The sequence below is a fragment of the Salvelinus sp. IW2-2015 genome, linkage group LG11 (genome assembly GCF_002910315.2).
Source record: "Salvelinus sp. IW2-2015 linkage group LG11, ASM291031v2, whole genome shotgun sequence".
NCBI lineage: Eukaryota > Metazoa > Chordata > Actinopteri > Salmoniformes > Salmonidae > Salvelinus > Salvelinus sp. IW2-2015.
In genome coordinates, this window is record NC_036851.1 from 3,838,677 (window position 1) to 3,863,844 (window position 25,168).

Sequence of the window (25,168 nt, forward strand, 5' to 3'; positions counted from 1 at the left end):
ATGTGGATGGAGGCTTTTTTTGCCATGGGGTGGAAGTGCTAGGCTATTGTAAGAAAGGTCGAAAAACTAATTTGTGATTCCTCAAATAAGTGGGGCTGGATTTTTCCTGCATGCTATGTGCACTCATGCATAGAACAAGGCAATGCAATATTAGCTTTCCATAAAGGCTTGATGAAAGTGTAGGCTACAGAGATCTATTGAGTTGTTAAGAGCATGTACGGTAGCCTAGTCTATAACGTGACTCAATGGGACTCAAACAAATCTAGGTTCCATGCTCCACTGGAAAACACAGTGCACTTGTGTGTTCTTGTATTGCACCGAGGTTACAACCCTTGTCAATACCTCTCACTCAACACGACACAAAAACATTGGATTCCATCGGCCGTGTGCTTTCACCGGCCCTTACATGTAAACACCATTCGACCTTGTCCTGAGTGTATCCTCAGTTATAATTAGCTAGCAGGCATCAATCTCTCGGTTTCTCAAACAAAGATGGACAAAGTCCCACCACCACATACATTTTGTTGTTTGACAATTGGTTTTAAGTGATTGGGAATTGTTGAACATTGCAGTACCTGTTGGGGTACAATAGCTGTCGTGAAAAAATAAAGAGGGGAATTCTCGAGGCGTTGGCAATTGAAGGGATGATAGARAGTGAGGGATTCAATGGGCTTCAAATAAATTGTGTCAACATCCTTTTTCACCGTTCTATAGGCCAGAGACCCCTTGATGAAGATAGAGGTCATTAATGACCATAACGCCCTATCCAATCACAAAGGAGCAGCAGGTAGTTCCGGGGCAATCTAAACCYATGTTGTGACATTTTGGAAAGTTTTCATTCAAACAAATTCCCTTTCTTAGGTTTTGTCCCAAAAAGTCCCTTCACTTTCTGTATTGACCTCTGCTGCAATATCCAACGTTGATGTCCTATATAGGATAGGTATCAAAACATTTGTGAATCTCTGCATATTCTTTATCAGTGTGAAGTGAAAATMGAGGCAAGTTTCTAGCCTATTACCAGTGTTCCTTTTTATAATATCAACATTTGTATGAGTAGAGATCACATTGTCAGCACACCACTTGCTTTAGTCCTCCACTGCCAGTCCCACTGTCCACAGTTCAGTGAGAGTGTCTCTCTTCCAGACAGTTTGTCATTGTCCTCCCATTCTCTTACCTCTGCTCTAGGTACTTAACCTATGGGCAACCTCGAGGCCAAGGCTCAATTGTCACCATTTAACATCACTTTAAACCTCTCTCCGTAAATGTGCATGACAAGAATCGTAAACCGCCCGTTGGTAATTCTATTAATAAAGCTGGTTTTGAATTKTAATCGTTTTTTACTCTAGTTCCGAAAGTCCCCGCAGCTCTAGGCAGCTGAAATGCAGGCGTCGTCAAGTCTCTCACGCATGTATAATGTTGCTAAATTAAAACGTGTATTTTTCCTTCCAACTTTGAAGTCGCTTTTAAAAAATGGCTGGCAAATTATCAGTTACATTGACTGGGGAGTAATTAAAAACCAGTAAAAAAGAATCGTTTGAACATCTGCTTGTAGTCGTGTTAATCCAATTGTTTAAGTCACGTACAGTGCATTCAGAAAGTATTCAGATGACACCTTGACTTTTTCCACATTTTGTTAAGTTACAGCCTTAATCTAAAATGGATTAAACACATTTTTAAACACATCAATCTACACACAATACCCCATGATRATGAAGCAAATATTTAAAAAATAAAAAACAGAAATACCTTACGTACATAAGTATTCAGACCCTTTGTAATGAGACTCGAAATTGAGCTCAGGTGCGTCCTGTTTCCATTGATCATCATTGAGATGTTTCTACAACTTGATTGGAGTCCACCTGTGGTAAATTCAATTGATTGGACATGATTTGMAAAGGCACACACCTGTCTATATCAGGTCCCACAGTTGATAGTGCATGTCAGAGCAAAAACCAAGCCATGAGGTCTAAGGAATTGTCTGTAGCGCTCCGAGACAGGATTGTGTCGAGGCACAGATCTGGGGAAGGGTCCTAATAAATGTCTGCAGCATTTCAAGTCCCCAAGAACAGTGGGCTCCATCATTTTTAACACCTCTAACGAGTCACAAACCCGGATCCGGGATCCCCCATCAAAAAAGCTGACTAGCATAGCCTAGCCTAAAGCGACAGGGATATCATATAATAAATTTCATGAAATCACAAGTCCAAGAACCAAATGAAAGATACACATCTTGTGAATCCAGCCATCATTTCTGATTTTTAAAATGTTTACAGGGAAGACACAATGTATTTCATTAGCTAACACCAATAGAAAAGACACACTTTTTTTTCCCCACATTTTTTCCTGCATAGGTAGCTATCACAAATTCGCACAAATAAAGATATAAATAGTCACTAACCAAGAACAACTTCATCAGATGACAGTCTGATAACATATTTATGGTATAGCATATGTTTTTGTTCGAAAAATGTGCATATTTCGGTATAAATCATAGTTTATCATGCAGCCACCATCACAACTCTCACCAAAGCAACTAGAATAACTACAGAGAGCAACGTGAATTACCTAAATACTCATCATAAAACATTTATGAAAATACACAGCGTACAGCAAATGAAAGACAAAGATCTTGTGAACAGCCAAATATTCAGATTTTTTAAGTGTTTTACAGCGAAAACACAATTTAGCATTATATTAGCTTACAATAGCCAAACACAGCGCATTGATTCATGCACGTTACGATAGCGAATAAACCAGCAAAAGATATTACATTTTTCACTAACCTTCTCAAAACTTCATCAGATGACAGTCCTATAACAATCATATTACACAATACATATTTGTTTGTTCGAAATTTGCATATTTAGCGGCACAAATCGTGGTTATACAATGAGAATAGTAGCCAAGCTCAACAAAATGTCGGGAGAATCTTGGGAGAGGCACCTAATGTAATCAATCTAATCATAAACTTGACTAAAAAATACAGGTTGGACACGCAATGAAGAATACATTAGTTCTTAATGCAACCGCTGTGTTAGACATACTAGACAGCGTGCGTTAAAGCGAGCTGCACCGAAATTAATGGCGGAATAGTAGTGTAAAATTTTTCAACAGAACAACGAATTAACATCATAAATAGTTCTTACTTTTTGATGAGCTTCCATCAGAATCTTGTGCAAGTTGTCCTTTGTCCAGAATCATCGTTGCTCGTTGTAGATTGTCGTCTTCAACTTAGGAATTAGCAGCAAACATTAGCTATGTGGCCCAGACGTGTCCAACTCTTCATAAGCAGCACAAAGAAAATTCAGAAAATCGCATATACTGATATAAACTGATATAACTCGGTTTAAAATAACTACATTATGATGTTTTTAACACCTATATCGAATAAAATCAGGCCGGATATATCAAGGTATTAACGAGAGCTTTTCAGAATGCCATCCTGAGGTCTGTCTTGGCCATGACGAACGTTGAAAAGAGTGCACCCCCGTTCCAAGAGCCTTTATAGGCCTCAGATATACCTAGCAACCCCATTCCAATTCTCACTGCTTACTGACATCTAGGGGAAATCTATGCAGTGCATGTCGACTCATAGATTACATGCAAATTAATAAACTGACCCTGGAACAGAGTGCCCGATTTCAGATTTCTCACTTCCTGAAGGAAGTTTGCTGCAACTTGAGTTTGTTTACTCACAGATATAATTCAAACGGTTTTAGAAACTAGAGAGTGTTTTCTATCCAATAGTAATAATAATATGCATATTGTACGAGCAAGAATTGAGTACGAGGCAGTTTAATTTGGGAACGAATTTTTACAAAGTGAAAACAGCGCCCCCATATTGACAAGAAGTTGAAGAAGTTTGGAACCACTAAGACTCTTCCTAGAGCTAGCCGCCCGGCCAACCTGAGCAATCGGAGGAGAAGGGCCTTGGTCAGGAACCCGATGGTCAAGCTGACAGATCTCCAGAGTTCCTTTGTGGAGATGGGAGAACCTTCCAGAAGCACAACCATCTCTGCAGCACTCCACCAACCTGGCACCATCCCTACGTTGTGCAGCGATGTTCCCCATCCAACCTGACAGAGCTTGAGAAGATCTGCAGAGAAGAATGGGAGAAACTCCCCCCAAATTGTTTTATTTAACTTTTATTTAACCAAATACAGGTGTGCCAACCTTGTAGCGTCATACCCAAGAAGACTTGAGGCTGTAATCGCTGACAATGCTGCTTCAACAAAGTACTGAGTAAAGGGTCTGAATACTTACAGTTGAATTCGGAAGTTTACATACAGTTAGGTTGGAGTCATTAAAACAAATTTTTCAACCACTCCACAAATTTCTTGTTAACAAATTTTAGTTTTGGCAAGTCGGTTAGGACATCTACTGTGTGCTTGACACAAGTAATTATTCCAACAATTGTTTACGGACAGATTATTTCACTTATAATTCACTGTGTCACAATTCCAGTGGGTCAGAAGTTTAAATACACTAAATTGACTGTGCCTTTTAACATCTTGGAAAATTCCAGAAAATTATGTCATGGCTTTAGAAGCTTCTGATAGGCTAATTGACATCATGAGTCAATTGGAGGTGTACCTGTGGATGTATTTCAAGGCCTACCTWCAAACTCAATGCCTCTTTGCTTGACATCATGGGAAAATCAAAAGAAATCAGCCAAGACCTCAGAAATAAAAGGTAGACCTCCAAAAGTCTGGTTCATCCTTGGGAGCAATTTCCAAATGCCTGAAGGTACCATGTTCATCTGTACAAACAATAGTACGCAAGTATAAACACCATGGGGCCACGCAGCTGTCATACCGCTTAGGAAGGAGACGCGTTCTGTCTCCTAGAGAGGAATCTGCTTTGGTGCGAAAAGTGCAAATCAATCCCAGAACAGCAGCAAAGGACCTTGTGAAGATGCTGGAGTCAAGGGGTCTGAATTCTTCCCGAATGCACTGTATCTGTTGGGGGCTGATCTTGTCTTTAGGAGGCTTTTGCTACTGAATATTGGGGGGCACTGAGGCCATTATGGAGCATTCACATTCCCTTCATAATCATTGCATTAATAATTTAATTAGASTGCACTGTTATACTTCCGACTGTAGATATTGAATAATCACAATGTTTGGGTTTTTGGTTCGGTGCCATTTCCGACGGTAAGCTGTTTCAAATACAGCCACATCAGATAACATTTCCATCTTCCATTTTTGTCTTGGGGTTGTGATGATTTGTTGTTTGTTGATCCAGYGCTGTGGATTAAAAGAGCTACCTCTGCAAAATGACTGTGGTCATAGTGTTAAGGTGGTGGAAAACGGCTTTAGAGTCCAGAATCACTTTTGGGCCTATTACTTCACTGCTTTTCTTTGTGGGTTGCATTTGTCCCTCCAGTCCCTAAGGATAAAAGCCAGTGGTATCCTAGCCAGTGACATTGACTTATCCTATTTTTATGTTTCTGTCTTTTTCTCTCTCCTTAAAGTACCCACACAGTTGGCTATTGTGGGCACCCATTYATATGTTTATTGTTAGCAATTTCCACTTTGCTCTTTTGAGGAGCGGCCGTATGATGAATGTGGCGGAGTGTCAGCAGGGAGAACCGGGGCCGGCATTAAGATTGATTTCCATCCCCCCTTTTCTTCTTGACGGTGCTCCCCAACGTCTGCGATTAATAATCCCCCGCTCATTGATCACCGATGCTGCTACCCTGAGCCCCGCACCCCTATCTGTGGTGGAGTCGGCCCACCCATGGCATAGCAAACCTCCCCGGTGCCCCTTCTCAGTGTGTGCCAACCACTGCGACTGCCATGTACCCTGATTAATGAGATTTGAGTCATGTATAATGCTAGCCGTCATCTCTCCATCCCRCCCTCCCTCCTTCGCTCTGATTGGGGTAGATGGCTGAGAAGAGCTGGAGGAGGAAGATGGAATATAATAAATTAAAACGATCCATTATTTGTCAAGATCAAGAGCAACTCAGGAGATGCCTWKATTGACTTAATTAACGACAAAAGCAAAGTTATAACTCAGGCTTCYCCGATTTGGGAAGATACCCCTATTGGATTTTCCAGTCTGAAATTAGCAATGTTCTTAGAGCTGCTTTCCGAAATGAATCCAGATTAGCCTTAGATTAGCCTTAATCTGGGTTTTTGTTGTTCAGCATTATTCTCTATCACAGGACTGTCCCTAGCCTTTTGGGGGCCCTAAGCAAGATTTGGTTTGGGGGGCCCCCCACCTTGGACCCCTTCTTGATGTCAGAGAGAAACATTTAATTTCCTGCAATTCTGCACATGTTGCCATGGGCCWGAGAGAAAGATTAGCAATTGTATTACACATTTCATGCAATTGTATTCATTTTMCCTAGGGGCAAAGATAATATTTTTGCTGTTTTACACCTAATTTCCTTTAATTCTACCCATTTTGTCATGGGTAAAGATTATTTTTTTCAGTTTTTAAGCTAATTTCCTGCAATTCAACACATTTTACCGTAATTTATGCCATGTTAATATATCAGAGTGAGAATGACTAACACAATCAATGGGGCTCCCCTGGAGGTCAGGGCCCCTGGGTAAGTTTGATTACTTCAAATTGGTTAGACTAGAGCTGGTTAGACTAGCTACCAATCTAAAAAATTTTAACTGACATGGCTAATTGAGTGACTTTCAGTGACTGACTTAACAAGAGAAAAACTGCTAATGCACGACCAAATGTCAAAAATGCTTACTCTCAATAGTAAGTTGAGACCCRGACTTATGCCTGCTCTGTCAGTTCCAGAAATTGGGCTATAGCCCATTGTAAATCTACTGTGAGGCCTTGTTATAAGCATGCATAAGTCTATTTCAAGGGCTTTGTTGGCACGAGAAAGCCGTCTATAGTACTGTGTTTTGTTTTTTGAGTTCGGTGTGGAACAGCATTATGTAATGCATGAAAAAGTAAATTTACCGGTAGTTATTTTGATCGCTGTCTTAGTTTACCACAACTGCAATGCATGGAGCCTGCTGGTCTCCATTCTTCAGACTCCATCAAAAAGTAGGCGTCATTAAAACATTGTATTGGATCACAAAACAATAAGCTGTTGCTAGTTTATGCATAGTTGCTTCTTTGGATGATGCCATTGATAAGATTCAAGGGMTTTTTAACCCATAAGAGTCTAAGCCCTGTCTAAGCCGGGGGAGGGCGTGTCTACTAAGCTATATTGAAATGTTTTAAGAAGGTCATACCAAGAATKATTTTGCTATTTGATTTTGAATTTTAAGACCCCTTGAAGAATCCAAAAAATTCAAAAKATGTATAATATTTGATMAATTWTTTGYGGGGCCTTACTGCTATTAGACCATACAAACGCATTGAATATAGTAGTTCCCCCCCACCCAAAAGAATTGAAAGGAAGTTTGTTCTGAAGTGTCTGTCCTATATCTGAATGACATAAGAAAGATCAGGAAGCATTTGCGAAAACACATATCTCTAGCTTAAACTGACAGATGTTTATTTATTTACTATGCTGATTCGATTTCCGCAGGGGCGCTGACATCGATTTTAATGGTTTTTAAACAACCACTTCAAAAGGTTCAAGTGCTCAGCAGCCAAATGCCATTTGTTTGTGCACTTAGCTTTGGCCTGTCCAGATTAAACGACCAGCTTTCATCTTGTAAAATTAGACAAAGCCTTTAAATTTCAACTCCCACCCAGACGCGCCGAAACAGAACCCAAATGGAAAGGCAGACTCGTCTCCCACCATCTTATGTGATTTAGCCATTGTTACTAGCCAATCTAGGGGAATTAGACTGACCTTGAGGCTAAAGAGCTTTGTCATGCTTTCAGGCATGATGTACAGTATCGACTTAACCATGATACTCGCAACATATGGATGATTCTGCTTGTGATGCGCCACGAGCCTATGGGGGGGGGGGGGGGGGGGGGGGGGGGGGGGGGGGGGGGGGGGGTTTATAGTGGGGTTAGTGGAGATTTACGGAAGGCAGACAACTTGAACAAAGTGTTATGATATATTGTGTCTGTTTCTGATCATCGCTACTAAACAACTAACTCTATAATACATCAATAGCAGTTCAAGTTTCTTTCTTCATGTGACTCAATGCTGCCCAACATCGGCTCACCATGTGAAATCCATGTGTCAAGTCTTGAACTTCCTGTTCAATCAGTTACAGGATCCTAAGAATACTAAGACACATACTAATACCATTACTAAGGCAGTTCCTCTTCGTTTGCCAATGGTTGGATTCACAAACTCTAAACCCTGTTCCTSTCTTTCTCCTTCTCCCTTCAGACCCAGTCAACGGGCCTCAGAATGTCAATGTGGTGGACATCCGGGCCCGCCAGCTCACCCTGCAGTGGGAGACGTTTGGCTATGCCGTGACGCGCTGCCACAGCTACAACCTGACCGTGCAGTACCAGTACGTGTTCAACCAGCAGGAGTTTGCGGCCGAGGAACTGATCCAGACGTCATCCCACTACACCCTGCGGGGCCTGAGGCCCTTTGTCACCGTTCGCCTACGCCTGGTCCTTGCCAACCCCGAGGGCAGCAAGGAGAGTGAGGAYATCGTTAAGCAGACGGAGGAGGATGGTGAGTGTCAGTGTTTCTGTCTTTAGAGTGGTATTGTCTTGGTTCCACTGTCTTGTCCTGTTCCTAGTTCAAATACATGCATGTACTGTAGACATGCTGCCTGTACACATAGGGATGGAAATTACACTAGTCTGCTAGCCCAAGCTAGTTGAAAATGTGCCAAACTAGCCCGGCAGGCCACTGAAATTGTATCATATGTCACAGATTGTTGACCCAAATGTTACCTGGGCTAGTAGTATAAATTGAGGTCTATTAGCCTGGCTAGCCAGCGCCCAAATTCCATCCCTGCACATGCCAAAAATATGACACTTTTCATTCCAGTGAACTGTCATCCTGTTCTGAGCAAGGCCAAAATGTCAAAATAAATGTTGTTTAAAAAAAAAAATAGGCTAGATCATGAGATGTCTTAAAATAGCTGCCATATTGATGTTGTTCCATACAGACAAATGCTTGGCAGTAAAGGCACTAGCCTGGTAGAACTGCAAGCTAATGGAAACATAGTAAGACCTTAATTGTTCCACTAATTAATACCACAATTATGATTGGTTACACTTGTAATAACTGTATAATGAGCGCTGATTATAGCCCTGTTTTCCAACTATTAAAAATCCAATATGACCACAGCATGAATTAATGAGCACAAATGAATACATTGTATGTGTATGACTGGATGTAATGTATAAACTACAAATCAGCAGACCTTGCCATTATCGATGCACTATGATATCCTCATTGCATAAAGACTTTGGTATATTTTCATTAATCACTGAGGGTGCATTATGTTTTTTAATCAAAACAGCCCCAACCTCCCACGAGGTCCCAAACTAGTTGAGAGTAGCAACACTGTGTTCATTGTTTTTAGCTAATACTATTTAATCTCTGGGTTGTAATTTTTGTTCTCAGCYGTGCTAATTGCACTTCTATGGAAATGACTTTAGTTTTGTAGAGCTATGCACCGTCTCACAAATATGATTTCAATTTTAAAAGGCCCAATGCAGCCGTTTTTTATCTCAATATCAAATAATTTCTGGGTAACAATTAAGTACCTTACTGTAATTATTTCCAATCAAAATGTTCAAAAATGTACAAAAATAGCTTCTTAGCAAAGAGCAATATCTCAAGCAAGTATTTTGCTAGGACTGTCTGGGAGTGGTCTGAGTGGGGAGGGGAAGACTGAAAACTAGCTGTTACTGGATGAGATGGTTTAGAACTCTTTCTTGTTGGTCTATCAACATAGTTACTGCCTGCTGATGTCACCGTGCATTCCAAAACTCCATCCCACCAAAACAGGCTGATATTTCAGGTGTTCTTTTCAAACAGCTCTTACACTAAAAGGGCATTATTCTCATTTCCACAACGTCACAGTATTATTCCAACCTCAGAATGTGGAAATATATGTACTGAACACAAATATAAATAGAACAGGTAAAGTGTTGGTCCCATGTTTCAAGAGCTGAAATAAAATATCCCAGAAATTGTCCATACGCACAAAAAGCTTAGGCCCTCAAATTTAGAGCACATATTTGTTTACAAAATTTGTTATAATAAAAAATAAAAAGATAATCCATCCACCTGACAGGTGTGGCATATCAAGAAGCTGATTAAAAAGCATTATCATTACACAGGTGCACCTTGTGCTGGGGACAATAAAAGTCCACTCTAAAATGTGCCGTTTTGTCACACAACACAATGCCACAGATGTCTCAATTTGAGGGAGCGTGCAATTGGCATGCTGACAGCAGGAATGTCCACCAGAGCTATTGGCAGAGAATTTAACGTTTATTGCTCTACCATAAGCCGCCTCCAACGGAGTTTTAGAGAATTTGACACTATGTCCAACTGGCCTCACAACCGCAGACCATATGTAACCATGCCAGCCCAGGACCTCCACATTTGGATCTTCATCTGAGGGGGTGCTGAGGTGTATTTCTGTGTGTATTAAAGCCTTTTTTTGTGGGGAAAACTAATTCTGATTGGCTGGGCGGGCGGGGAGGCCCATCCATGGCTGCATCCTTGCCCGCACCCTTGCCCAGTCATGTGACATCCATAGATCAAGGCCTAATAAATGTATTTCTATTTCAATAGAAATATCTTTTAAATTGTTGCATGTTGCGTTTATATTTTTGTTCATTATATAAAACACAGGAAAATCCCGTTCGACTGTACTGGGCCTTTTAAAAGGTTCCTCTTTCCCGTCGCTGATGAAACTGAAGTACACTACATGCCCAAAAGTATGTGGACATGCCTTCAAATTTGTGGATTCTGCTATTTCAAACACACCTGTAGATGAGAATGGAGCCGGAGGGGATGGCTGCAGTTCTATGGGCTCCTAACCAATTGTACTATTTTGTGTGTTTTATCTCATTGTTTGTAACTTATTTTGTACATAATGTTGATGCTACCATCTCTTATGACAGAAAATAGCTTCTGGATATCAGAACAGCGATTACTCACCTTGAACTGGACGAAGATTTTTTCTTTAATGAGTCTGACGCAAAGGATATAATGTTGCTCCCAGACAAGGCCCAAATCCCCATCATTCGCATGAAGAAAATAAGGAAATACAGGGGGCGCAGATCAGGGTGCCTTGTGAGAATTTGTCGGCGAGTGTGTAACCCGCCTCTGCCATCCGTTCTATTGGCCAACGTGCAAATCACTGGAGAATAAACTGGTTGAGCTCCGTTCGAGACTATTCTACCAACGTGACATTAAAAACGGTAAAATCTTACGTTTCACGAGTCATGGCTGAACGACGATAAACATTTGGCTGGGTTTTCCGTGCAACGGCATGACAAGACAGCAACATCCGGTAAGACGAGGGTTGGGCGTCTGTGTATATTTGTCAATAAAAGCTTTTGCGCAATGTCTGATATTAAGGTAGTCTTGAGGTATTGCCACCACAAACGAATGCTGGCTCTAAGACCGCACTCAACAAGCTGTATAAGGCCATAAGCAAACAAGAAAATGTTCATCCAGAAGTGGTACTCCTAGTGCCCGGAGACTTTAATGCAGGCAAACTTAAATCCGTTTTACCTCATTTCTACCAGCATGTCAGATGGGAATAAAACTCTAGACCACCTTTACTCCACACACAGAGATGTGTACAAGATCTCCCTCGCACTCCATTTGGCAAATCTTACCGTAATTCTATCGTACTGATTCCTGCTTACAAGCAAAAACTAAAGCAGAAAGTACCAGTGACTCGCTCAATACAGAAGTGGTCAGATGAGGCGGATGCTACCCTACAGGACTGTTTTGCTAGCACAGACTGAAGTATGTTCCGGGATTCATCCAATGGCATTAATGTACATGTACATATCCCAACTAGAAGCCATGGATTACAGGTAACATCCACACCGAGCTACAGCTGCCACTTTCAAGGAGCAGGACACTAATCCGGACGCTTATAAGAAATCCCGCTATGCCCTCAGATTAACCATCAAACAAACAGGCAAAGCGTCAATACAGGATTAAGATTGCATCCTACTACACCGGCCCTGACTCTTGTTGGATGTAGCAGAGCTTGCAAACTATTACGGACTACAAAGGGAAACCCAGCCGTGAGCTGCCCAGTAACACGAGCCTACCAGACGATCTAAAGGCATTTTATGCTCGCTTTGAGGCAAGCAACACTGAAACATGCATGAGAGCACCAGCTGTTCCGGACCACTGTGTGGTCACGCTCTCCGTAACCGATGTGAGCAAGACCTTTAAACAGGTCAACATTCACAAGGCCGCAGGGCCAGATGGATTACCAGGACGTGTACTCAGATCATGCTTGGACCAACTGTCAAGTGTCTTCACTGACATTTTCAACCTCTCCCTGACTGAGTCTGTAATACCTACATGTTTCAAGCAGACCACCATAGTCTCTGTGCCCAAAGAATGACTACCTCCCTAATTGACTACCGCCCCATAGCACTCATGTCGGTAGCCATGAAGGGGTGTGTGCTCCCTATTCACCCACAACTGCGTGGCCAAGCATGACTCCAACACCATTAAGTTTGCTAATGACACAACGGTGGTAGACCTGCTCACCGACAATGATAAGATAGCCTATAGGGAGGAGGTCAGAGACATGGCAGTGTGGTTCCAGGACAACAACCTCTCCCTCAACGTGAGCAAGACAAAGGAGATGATCATGGACTACAGGTAAATAGGGCCGAACACAGCCCCATTCACATCGACGGGGCTGTAGTGTAGCGGGTTGAAAGTGTCAAGCTCCTTGGTATCCATATCACTGTCGTGACGTTGTTATTGTGATGTGATGACATGCTATTTATCGAATAATTAACTATGTTTATACTTGATTAAATTAATATGTAAGCTACCTGTAAGCTTTGTTCAAACATTTCAAACTACTTCCTAATACAACTTTAGGTATTTTTTAACGTAAATAATCGATAAAATTTAAGACGGGATATACTGTGTTCAATACCGGAGGAAAACAATGTGTAGTGAGCCTCTGTGTAACGCACCTCTAACAAAGATTACACTTCCCTCTAGCCTCGTTCTGAACAGTGCTACTTCTTCATTTCTCAAAGGAAAAACCTCAACCAGTTTCTAAAGACTGTTGACAACCAGTGGAAGCGATAGGAACTGCAAGAAAGTTGATTAGAAATCTGGATTCCCAATGAAAAGCCATTGAAAAGAGAGTGACCTCCCCAAAAAATTATTCTGAATGGTTTGTCCTCGGGGTTTCGCCTGCCAAATAAGTTATGTTATACTCACAGACATGATTCAAACAGTTTTAGAAACTTCAGAGTGTTTTCTATCCAAATATACTAATAATATGCATATTTTAGCTTCTGGGCCTGAGTAGCAGGCAGTTTAATTTGGGCARGCTTATCATCCAAAATTCCGAATGCTCCCCCTATCCTAGAGAAGTTAATTAACTCAGTTGCCTGGAGCACCATGGGGAAGTTTGTTTAATGAGTTACCGTTTCCCAAATTCACTCAAATAATATCAGAATATCGATTTCATAGCAGTCACTATTTCATTCATTTCCTCATCAGTCTCATTTTGAATGTCGCATAATTCGTAAATCTGCACTACCCGTGTCTTACTAATCATTCCGTACCACACAAAATGAGTTGATTATTTATTTACTAACAAGCTAAATGATAACAGAAGATACACTTACACAAACATTCTAGGTTATTTACATTTACATTTAAGTCATTTAGCAGACGCTCTTATCCAGAGCGACTTACAAATTGATTGATTAGAACTTAAAACAATGGCAACAGGTCCCTAGCGGACCAACACAATATGACACGTGTTACACAAGATGGAGATTTACAGAGAGAGAGAAAGTACAATAGAGAAATTCAACACTTGGATACATTTGTAAACTATGCTTAGTTTCCGCCCTAACACCTTGCCCCAAACTGCCGCTCTTATGGGTAAAAAGTGTAATGCATGTATTTACGTGTTGAAGGTCTCCGTTGGGTATCTTTTCGTGGGCCGAGTTCTGCTTAGTGGGAAAGGTTTGGCCGACGCCTTGTTCTTTCGTCTTCAGGTGTAAGTCTCTGATATTCCACACGATGTCACAATGTCCTTTCGCTTAGTTGTCTGTTTCCTTGCACTCGTTCTGTGAGGTGAGCTTCTGAGTAGGCTAATCAGCCGTGCCGACGATCCCAGCATGGGTAGGAGGGCCGTGTAGACAATCGATGACTTGAAAAGATAGGAGGGTCCTGTTTAAATTCACCTTCCTAGATACAGTACTTAGAAGAGCTACTCAACCATGAACCTGATTGTTCAGAGYTTTTCTTTGTCTTCAACCTTGTGTTGCGTTTTGGGGTCGTGACTAATTGTGGACCTTGGCTGCAGCGCGCGGTCCTCTAGTCAACTATGTAAATTCTTAACTCACATGTTTTATACCCCAGAGTAGAAAGGGTGTTTCCGTCTTRATGACACACTCTCTGGGTTACCTGGGGCGTAGCTAGTTACAAGGCAAGGTATTAGTATTTACTATGTCTCTTATGGACAACTAAAATCACAGTGTTATCTTCACCWAAACATTCTCTTTCATCTGGATATTTTCTAAATCAAAATCAAATCATATTTATTTATATAGCCCTTCTTACATCAGCTGATATCTCAAAGTGCTGTACAGAAACCCAGCCTAAAACCCCAAAACAGCAAGCAATGCAGGTGTAGAAGCACGGTGGCTAGGAAAAACTCCCTAGAAAGGCCAGAACCTAGGAAGAAACCTAGAGAGGAACCAGGCTATGAGGGTTGGCCAGTCCTCTTCTGGCTGTGCCGGGTGGAGATTATAACAGAATATGGCCGAGATGTTCAAGTGTTCATAAATGACCAGCATGGTCAAATAATAGTAATCACAGTGGTTGTCGAGGGTGCAACAGGTCAGCACGGCCAGGTGGACTGGGGACAYCAAGGAGTCATCATGCCAGGTAGTCCTGAGGCATGGTCCTACACAACATAAAGTATATAKGTAAACATCACATACACATTATGAAAACTCTTAAAGTTACAATGTTTTCGTWATAACATCCTCATTTAACTTTAATTCATTTTCATATTCCGTTCATCATTGTTACCACTGGACTTTCCTGCGGTCAGAATGCCYATGGCACACTCCTTCAAAACTTGAGACATCTGTGGTATTGTGTTGTGTGAAAAAACTGCACATTTTAGAGAGTCCTTTTATTGTCCCCAGCACAACGTGCACCTGTGTAATGATCATGCCACACCTGTCAGGTGGATGGATTATCTTGGCAAATGAGAAACACTRACTAACAAGGATGTAAACAAGTGTGTGCTCACCATTTGAGAAAAATACACTTTTTGTGTGTATGGAACATTTCTGGGATCTTTTATTTCAGCTCATGAAACATTGGACCAATACTTTACATGTTATGTTTATATTTTTGTTCAGTTTATGTTTTGAGTTTGGACTTTATTACGTATAGCTCGTTAGCACTTAGGGAACACCGATTGGTGTCAGGCTTGCAAGGCGTTAATTTCCCTTTTTATCGTAGATGGATCTTGTATATTTCAGAGAACCTAGAGGGTAGAATATCCAATTAAAGTTGCAGTGCAATCATACCCTGATCTGAAAAAAACTATATTTTGCTAGAGTGGACAAGCAATAATGMTAAATTGGATGTAGTTTAACTAAAATACAGCAAATTGGATTTTAAGATTAAAAGGAGATTACTATTTTTGTTATTTTGTTCCAGGGCTTGTTTTTCACTTTATGTTTGTTGTTAAAAAAAAATGTKATTTTATGCTTACATTGTGTGTAATCAAAATGTTCAGATGAATTTCTTGACGTGTTTGACCTTGGTTGCCTATTGCTTACAGTAACCCAGTGTTAGCTACCAAGTGTAAATTGGAATGCTATTTAAGTCCATTGCAGCAAGTCTACAAACAGAAATCAACAATACCTCTTTGTAAAAAGCATTTGTTTGATTATTATTTTTTAAGATAGCAGCTATAAAAAAAGACTGAAATAAAAGCTCTCTCTCTAAAGTAATATAAATCGCCAGTAAAATAATGATTTAATCATGACTGTTTTAAATCTACTCAAGGACATAATWGATTTTCTAATAATAGATGATTTAACCATCCAGGGTACACTCAAAGACAATATGTCAAATGTGGAAAAAATATATTGAGAGCTATCCTCCCTCTTCTGTTTTTGAAGAATTAGAGCTAACAAAGATTTCCCACATGTCAAGAAATTGTACCTGTACAGTATCAGTGTTACGGTAGAATCACCATGGTTATTTGGTTGTGTGTTGGGTTGGGATGCTGACTGGGCATGACAAATATCTTTCAGCCAAGTACATTCGATGCATCGTTGTCAACACAATACTAAGCCCTGGCGTTGCTGCTGTCTAATCTGGTTATAAATGGCACGATCAGTGGACAGCAAGTGGACACACACACACAGAACCAACCACTGTCACTAATAACCCCCATGCCCCCAAGGTCTAAAGMTCTAACCCGGTGAAGTGTCCTTACTGGCCAAACAAAGAGGTGGATGCTTATGACCCTTACACTATCCATTAACAAAGGGTTAACATGGCAGTCTAGGCAATTATGAGTAAATGGAATATTACAAAACAAACTAGTAAGCACTGTATTGCATGGATAATCCTATATTGATCTAAGACTAGGATCAATGATAAATGCCTTGATCATTGTCGACAACAATAGACCAAAAAAAAACATTACAGTAAAATACATTTGGCTAAGTGTACATGTGTGATCTAAAGTAAATGGAAATAATTAGCATGAACCAGGTGACTCAAATCTTACCACTAAACTCCCAAATCTAATATGCTTCTTGTTAGCAGGGAGTTTAAGATAATGAGATTCACTGTTCTTTCTACCTTAAACCTTGGCAATGTGCAAAAATAGTCCAGTTCCCCTTCCCCTATCACTCCATCCCTCTATCCCTCCATCTGCTCTGTTGAGGGAGCTAATGCCAATACTGTTCAAGACCAGCTGTAACATCTGCTTCCAACTCACACTCAAACACGTAGATCCCATGAACGCAGCTCACTTTCAAGCTCACACTCTCAAACACATAGATCCCCTGAACGCAGCTCACTCTCCAGATCCCAATAACCCGAATTCTGATCACCTGTTCACACACCTGTATGTCATTATCTCACACTATTTAGTTAACTTCTTTGCACCCTATCATTGTGAGGTATTGTTTGTTCTGTGTCACACATCTTTCAGAGTTATCTACCGATTGCATGATCTCCCGGATGACGTTACTAGCCTTTTCCCTGCATGTACTGTTGCCTTTATGGACTCCCTGTGTATGACCTTCTGCCTGCCCCTGGACCCAGCTACCTGCCTCCTCCTGTGGTCCATTACAATAAACACTGCTGCTGCGCCCTGCACTTGAAACCAGCTCTCTGTTTCCCATGGTGTACATTACACCAGCCACATTCTTCTCGTCTGCCATGCCAATTAATAAGGAGTGGCAGTGTGAAGTTGGACTAAATGGCCTTTTAACAAAGGTATTATCAGGACTTTCGTTCAGTCATCAGACTGCATAAATGAATATCAAATCAAAGAGTCAGGCTTGAGCACTGAGGACGTTTCCCTTGACTTCAGCTGCTCACTCCATCAGTCCTGGGGTTAAGCCACCAGCGCTGTCTTCCCACTTCCCCCATTTAGATGAGTTAACGCTTGAAAAGTAATTGTAACATTGTTTATATCAAATCAAATGTATTTATCACATACAAGTGTTTAGCAGATGTTATTGTGGGTGTARCAAAATGCTTGTGCTTCCAGCTCTGACAGTGCAGTAATATCTAACAAGTAATTTCTAACAGTTTCACAACATGTACCCAAAATATACGTAAATCTAAGTAAGGAATGGATTAAGAATATATATACATATATTTAATACCGTTKAAAAATTTGGGGTCACCTAGAAATGTCCTTGTTTTCCATGAAAACWTACATGAAATGAGTTGCAAAATGAATAGGAAATATAGTCAAGACGTTGACAAGGTTAGGAATAATGATTTTTAATGTAAATAATAATTGTATTCTTCAAACTTTGCTTTAGTCAAAGAATCCTCAGTTTGCAGCAATTACAGCCTTGCAGACCTTTGGCATTCTAGTTGTCATTTTGTTGAGATAATCAGAGATTTCACCCCATGCTTCCTGAAACACCTCCCACAAGTTGGATTGGCATGATGGGCACTTCTTACGTACCATACGGTCAAGCTGCTCCCACAACAGCTCAATAGGGTTGAGATCCGGTGACTGTGCTGGCCACCCAATTATAGACAGAATACCAGCTGACTGCTTCTTCCCTAAATAGCTKTTGCATAGTTTGGAGCTGTYCTTTTGGTCATTGTCCTGTTGTAGGAGGAAATTGTCTCCAATTAAGCGCTGTCCACAGGGTATGGCGTTGCAAATTGGAGTGATAGCCTTCCTTCTTCAAGATCCCTTTTACCCTGTACAAATCTCCCACTTTACCACCACCAAAGCAACCCCAGACCATCACATTGCCTCCAACATCCTTGACAGATGGCGTCAAGCACTCCTCCAGCATCTTTTAATTTTTTCTGCATCTCACGAATGTTCTTCTTGTGATCCGAACACCTGAAACTTAGATTTGTCTGTCCATAACACTTTTTTCCAATCAGTGTCTGTGTTGTTTTGCCCATCTTAATATTTTATTTTTATTAGGCCAGTCTGAGATATGGCTTTTTCTTTGCAACTCTGCCTAGAAGGCCAGCATCCCGGAGTCGCCTCTTCACTGTTGACGTTGAGACTGGTGTTTTGTGGGTACTATTTAATGAACCTGCCAGTTGAGAACTTGTGAGTCGTCTGTTTCTCAAACTAGACACTCTAATGTACTTGTCCTCTTGCTCAGTTGTGCACCGGGGCKTCCCACTCCTCTTTCTATTCTGGTTAGAGCCTGTTTGTGCTGTTCTGTGAAGAGAGTAGTACACAGCGTTGTATGAGATCTTCAGTGTCTTGGCAATTTCTCGCACGGAATAGSCTTCATTTCTCAGAACAAGAATAGATTAACGAGTTTCGGAAGAAAGTTGTTTGTTTCTGGCCATTTTGAGCCTGTAATCGAACCCACAAATGTTGATGKTCCAGATACTCAACTAGTCTAAAGAAGGACAGTTGTATTGCTTCTTTAATGAGCACAACCGTTTAAAGCTGTGCTAACATAATTGCAGAAGAGTTTTCTAATGATCAATTAGCCTTTTAAAATGATAAACTTGGATTAGCTAACACAGCGTGCCATTGGAACATGATGGTTGCTGATAATGGGCCTCTGTACGCCTATGTAAATTATCCATWAAAAAAATCTGACATTTCCAGCTACAATAGTAATTTACAACATTAAGAATGTCTACACTGTATTTCTGATCAATTTGATGCTATTTTAATGGACAAAAAATGTCCAAAACAAGTGACCCCAAACTTTTGAATGGTTGTGTATTGCAGAGCAGCATTGAACTAAGATAGTGGCATGGTATAGAGTACAGTTTACACGTATGAGATGATTAATGCAAGATACGGATACATTATTAAAGTGGCTAGTGTTTCATTTCCTTAAAGTGGCCAGTGATTCCTAATCGATGTCTATAGGCAGCAGCCTCTGATGTGCTGGAGATGGCTGTTTAACAGTCAGTGGTGTAGTATTGAATACAATGCAGTATATACGTACATATGAAATAGGTGATGCCTATGTGTAAGCACAATTTAAATTTGACCAAGATACCGTAGAATAGTGTGGTGTGCAGTTCATGCATACAGTATGAGATGAGTAATGCTAGATTTGGAACATTATTAAAGTGGCTAGTGATCCATTTCTAAAAGTGGCCAGTGATTCCTAATCTATGTCTGTAAGCAGCTGCCTCTGATGTGCTAATGATGGCTGTTTAGCAGTTTTTCAGTCTCTCGGTCCCAGCTTTGATGGACCTGTACTGACCTCGCCTTCTGGATGATAGTGGAGTGAACAGGCAGTAGCTCGGATGGTTGATGTCCTTGATGATCTTTTTGMCCTTCCTATAGAATCGGGTGCTGTAGGTTTCCAGGGGGGRGGGAAGTTTGCCCCKYGTYWTGCGTTGGGCAGAGCGCACCACCCTCTGGAGAGCTTTGCGGTTGTGGGCGGTGCAGTTGCCGTACCAGGCGGTGATACAGCCTGACAGGATGCTCTCAATTGTGCATCTGTAAAAGTTTGTGAGGGTTTTAGGTGTTAAGCCAAATTTCTTTAGCCTCCTGAGGTTGAAYAGGCGCTGTTGCACCTTCTTCACCACACTGTCTGTGTGGGTGGACCATTTCAGTTTGTCAGTGATGTGTACGCTGAGGAACATGAAGCTTTCCACCTTCTCAGCTGCGGTTCCATCGATGTGGATAGGGGGGTGCTCCCTCTGCTGTTTCCTGAAGTCCATGAAAGGAGGCGATCTCACCTCCATTAGTTTTGTTGAGTGAGAGGTTATTTCCCTGGCACATACTCCCAGAGCCCTCACTCCTCCCTGTAGGCTCATCGTTGTTGATAATCAAGCCTAATACTGTTGTGTCGTCTGCAAACTTGATGATTGAGTTGGAGGTGTGCAGGCCACGCAGTCATGGGTGAACAGGGAGTACAGGAGGGGGCTGAGCATGCACCCTTGTGGGGCCCAGTGTTGAGGATCAGCGAAGAGGAGGTGTTGTTCCTACCTTCACCACCTGGGGGCGACCCATCAGGAAGTCCAGGACCCAATTACACAGAGCGGGGTTCAGACCCAGGGCCTCGAGCTTAATGATGAGCTTGGAGGGTACTATGATGTTGAATGCTGAGCTATAGTCATTGAACAGCATTCTTACATAGGTATGCCTCTTGTCCAGATGGGACAGGGCAGTAGCAGTGTGATGGCGATTGCATAATCTGTGGATCTATTGGGGCGGTAAGCAAATTGAAGTGGTCTAGGGTGGCAAGTAAGGTGGAGGTGATATGATCCTTGACTAGTCTCTCAAAGCACTTCATGATGACTCGAGGTGAGTGCTATGGGGCGATAGTCATTTAGTTCAGTTACTTTTGCTTTCCTAGGTCAAATAAAAGTTTATTTGTCACGTGCGCTGAGACAACAGGTGTAGACCTTACAGTGAAATGCTTATGAACAGGTACAGGGACAATGGTGGCATCCTGAAGCATGTGGGACAACAGACTGGGATAGGGAGAGATTGATATATCTGTAACACACCAGCCCAGCTGGTCTGTGCATCGCTCGAGACGCGGCTAGGAATACCATCTGGGCCGCAGCCTTGTGAGGGTAAACACGCTATAATTCTTAATCATGTCGGCCACGGAGAAGGAGAGCCACAGTCCTTGTATACGGGCTGCGTTTGTGGCACTGTATTATCTTCAAAGCGAGCGAAGAAGGTGTAGTCTGTCCGGAAGCAAGTTGTCGGTGTCTGCGACGTGGTGGTTTCCTTTTATATTCAGTGATTGTCTGTAGACCCGCACATCCGTCTCGTGTCTGAGCCGTTGAACTGGGACTCAACTTTGTCCCTATACCGACTTTAGCTGCTTGATTGCTTTGCAGAGGAATAACTATACTGTTTGTATTCTTCCATATTCCCAGTCTTCTTGTCCTGGTTAATGCGGTGGTTCGCGCTTTCAGTTATGGCAGAATGCTCCCATCTATCCACGGTTTTCTGGATGGGGTAGGTTTTAATAGTCAACGTGGGTAACAACATCTCCTGTGCACTTCCTGATAAACTCATTCACTGTATCGGTATATGTGTCGTATATTTATATATGTACAGTTATGTGATTGAGAAGGACAAAGTGTTTGATATTTCTTTTGATGATGGATTTGAGTGTGCCGTTGTGTGCTGTAATGTCTCAATACAACGTGTTGAATGGTTCAATTGATTCAATCAGACCGTGGCGTTGTGAAACTGTACTGCCTAATGTGTGTGTGTGGTGTGTGTGGTGTGTGGTGTATGTGTGTGTGTGTGTGTGTGTTGTGTGTGGGGGTGGTGTGTGTGTGTGTGTGTTGTGTGTGTGTGTGTGTGTGTGTTCTTTAGTGCTCAAACCTGCTTGCATGATTTGCTTGAACATGCCGTCACTCCTTTGTGTGTCTTTACATTTCTCCAGTTCCCGGCTCTGTTCCAATGGAGTCCACCCAGACCGGACCATACGAGGAGAAGATCTTCATGCAGTGGAAGGCACCTAARGAGACCAATGGTGTCATCACGCTATACGAGGTGAGTGACATCAACACAGCCACCCGTGTTATCATGGCAGCTGCTAACAGTTATTTTCTCACTTCCTCAGCACACAAACATTGTGACTCACCACCTGGARTCGGTCTTATGTAGCAAAATTTGAAAATGTGTTTTTTACATTGGATAAAAGTAGCGACTCAGAGCTACAAAATGGTATATCAGACACTGCATTTAAGGAACAATGGGAAAGTAATTCTGCTTTGAAAGTTGATCAACTTGTAAACACACTTTTGAGAAAATGGCCTTTGAATGTTTAGGTCTAGTGAAGAGCTCTTCTTTGTCTACACCCATTCAGCATCGTTCACACCCTCTTAAGCTTTAGSCCCGCTCTCGGGGCGCACACCTGACGCTCTGGCCGATGATTTGTTTACATCTGGATAACATGAAAACAGCATAACCAGCTCTGTTGGGAACAATTTCAGTACTCTTTTTTGCAGACGTTTACTGACACWGYCCATATTCAATGGGTGTTGTACACACGTCACGTAACATTAGCTAACTAGCCAGCCAGCTAATGTTAGCTAGTTAAACAACAATGAACAAAGTGCCAATGATGCCACAGTGCTTGGAGCTAACCATCCATGTTCAATGTCAGCTAGCTAACATTAGGCTCTAATTAGAACAGCAAACGGCTCTGGGATACGAATAATAACGTCAGCTAGGGAGCCAGCCAGCTAACATTAGCTAGCTAGCTAACAGTACACTTTAGCTTGAAATGAAACGACTTTCTCTCAAAATAGAAATGTGTAATATCTGAAAATGTAACTAGCTATCTTACTTGTATAGATTATCATGTATGATGGACGTGTGTCCCTGTCAGGAATGCCATGCCACGGTTGCTCCATCTCTTTAGCTATCATACTCTAACTCTCAAAACTTGATCCTGCAGAAAGTGAAGAGCAACACTTATGCAGCTCCACTACACAATACATAAAAAAGCCACGTTCAACAGGATTACCAACAGACTGACGAGCTGAAATAGACGAAACCTTCTGAAGCCTTCTACAGTGGTTCCTCCTTTAAAAGTTGCGAGCTTGCATCGTGGGACTTAGAGGTACCCAGCGTCACGGCTTCATTGCTCCAGACCACCACAAGGGGGAGTTAGAGCACTCATTATGCATTTGGGTCCCAAGGTTTTTATATGACCAATCATATCGTGTGGTTCCAATGATGAATTTTGACACAAGCCACACTTGCCTTGTGGCATTCTTCAACAAAGATGGCTGACAAAACATTACGGTGGAATCAGATGTAAGATGTTATATAGTCACAACGAGTCAAGCAAAACATTTACAATTGAGAGGAATATGTTAGTTAATGTAGAGACAAATGTTTGTGCATATTTTTTGTCATAAAGTTAATTTGAAGAAAATCGCTATTTAGCAAGTTAGCTGACTAGCTAACATTAGCCAMCTAGCTAGCTAGTGTTATGACATGAGTCTGACATTGTAATTCGTGTTGTTTAATGTTCTAGGGACTCTTGAGAAAACCAGTAAACCAGGCTGTCGTCTTGTGAAACAGTGGATCTAGTTAGCTAAAGCATTTACTGCAAATTTAATGTTTAATTGTGTAAGCTTGCCTTGCAATGCAGCTGAAGTAAAATAGCTAGCTAACTYTTTACTTGCTTACTGTGTAGTGGAGGATAAAAATAACTGTATGCCTATGGATGTGTAGCTAGCTACAGTATGTAGCCGATCTGTGTATGGACCCTAAAACGTTAGGTTCTTAACTGATATTCATACCAATCTATGTACCTCAGCTATCAAAGTTGTTGTATCAACTTCAAGTCTGAATGTCATTAATGAAGCCTATGGATAGAGTAGAATATAATAACTTTATTGTGCTGAGGATGCAAGTCCTATATACACATGTACTGTAGTTATTATTACCTACACTACAGTTGACTGTGCCTTTAAACAGCTTGGAAATTCCATAAAATTATGTAATGGCTTTAGAAGCTTCTGATAGGCTAATTGACATCATTTGAGTCATTGGAGGTGTACCTGTGGATGTATTCAATGCGTACCTTCAAACTCAGTGCCTGTTTGCTTGACATCGTGGGAAAATCAAAGAAATCAGACAAGACCTCAAAAAATTGGAGACCTCCACAAGTCTGGTTCATCCTTGGAGCAATTTCCAAATGCCTGGAGGTACCACGTTTATCTGTACAAACAATAGTACGCAAGTATAAACACCATGGGACCACGCAGCCGTCACACCGCTAATGAAGGAGACGCGTTCTGTCTCCTAGAGATTAATGTACTTTGGTGTGAAAAGTGCAAATCAATCCCAGAACACCAGCAAAGGACCTTGTGAAGAGCTGGAGGAAACAAGTGCAAAAGTATCCACATCCACAGTAAAACGAGTCCTATATTTGCATAACCTGAAAGGCTGCTCAGCAAGGAAGAAGCAACTGCTCCAAAACCGCCAACAAAAAAAAGACAGACTACTGTTTGCAACTGCACATGGGGACAAACATCATACTTTTTGGAGAAATGTCCTCTGGTCTGATGAAACAAAAATAGAACTGTTTGGCCATAATGACAATTGTTTGTGTTTGGAGGAAAAAGGGGGAGGCTTTCAAGCCAAAGAACACCATCACAACAGTGAATCACGGGTGTGGCAGCACCATGTTGTGGGGGTGCTTTGCTGCAGGAGGGACTGGTGCACTTCACAGAATAGATGGCATATGAGGCAGGACAATTATGTGGATATATTGAAGCAACATCTCAAGACATCAGTCAGGAAGTTAAAGCTTGGTCGCAAATGGGTCTTCCAAATGGACAATGACCCCCGCATATTTCCAAAGTTGTGGCAAATAGCTTAAGGACCAACAAAGTCAGGTATTGGAGTGGCAT

At 41.6% G+C, this 25,168-nt stretch overlaps 1 protein-coding gene across 1 annotated transcript in view; it reads left to right on the plus strand.

Moving 5' to 3' along the window:
- The window catches only part of LOC111969673 (receptor-type tyrosine-protein phosphatase T-like), a 398,678-nt gene that overhangs the window by 255,838 nt on the left and 117,672 nt on the right, over positions 1-25,168 (plus strand). The window contains exons 8-9 of the mRNA XM_070445814.1: positions 8,276-8,572; positions 22,180-22,289. Coding sequence (XP_070301915.1) covers positions 8,276-8,572; positions 22,180-22,289 — 407 coding nt within the window. The remainder of the gene's footprint in view (positions 1-8,275; positions 8,573-22,179; positions 22,290-25,168) is intronic.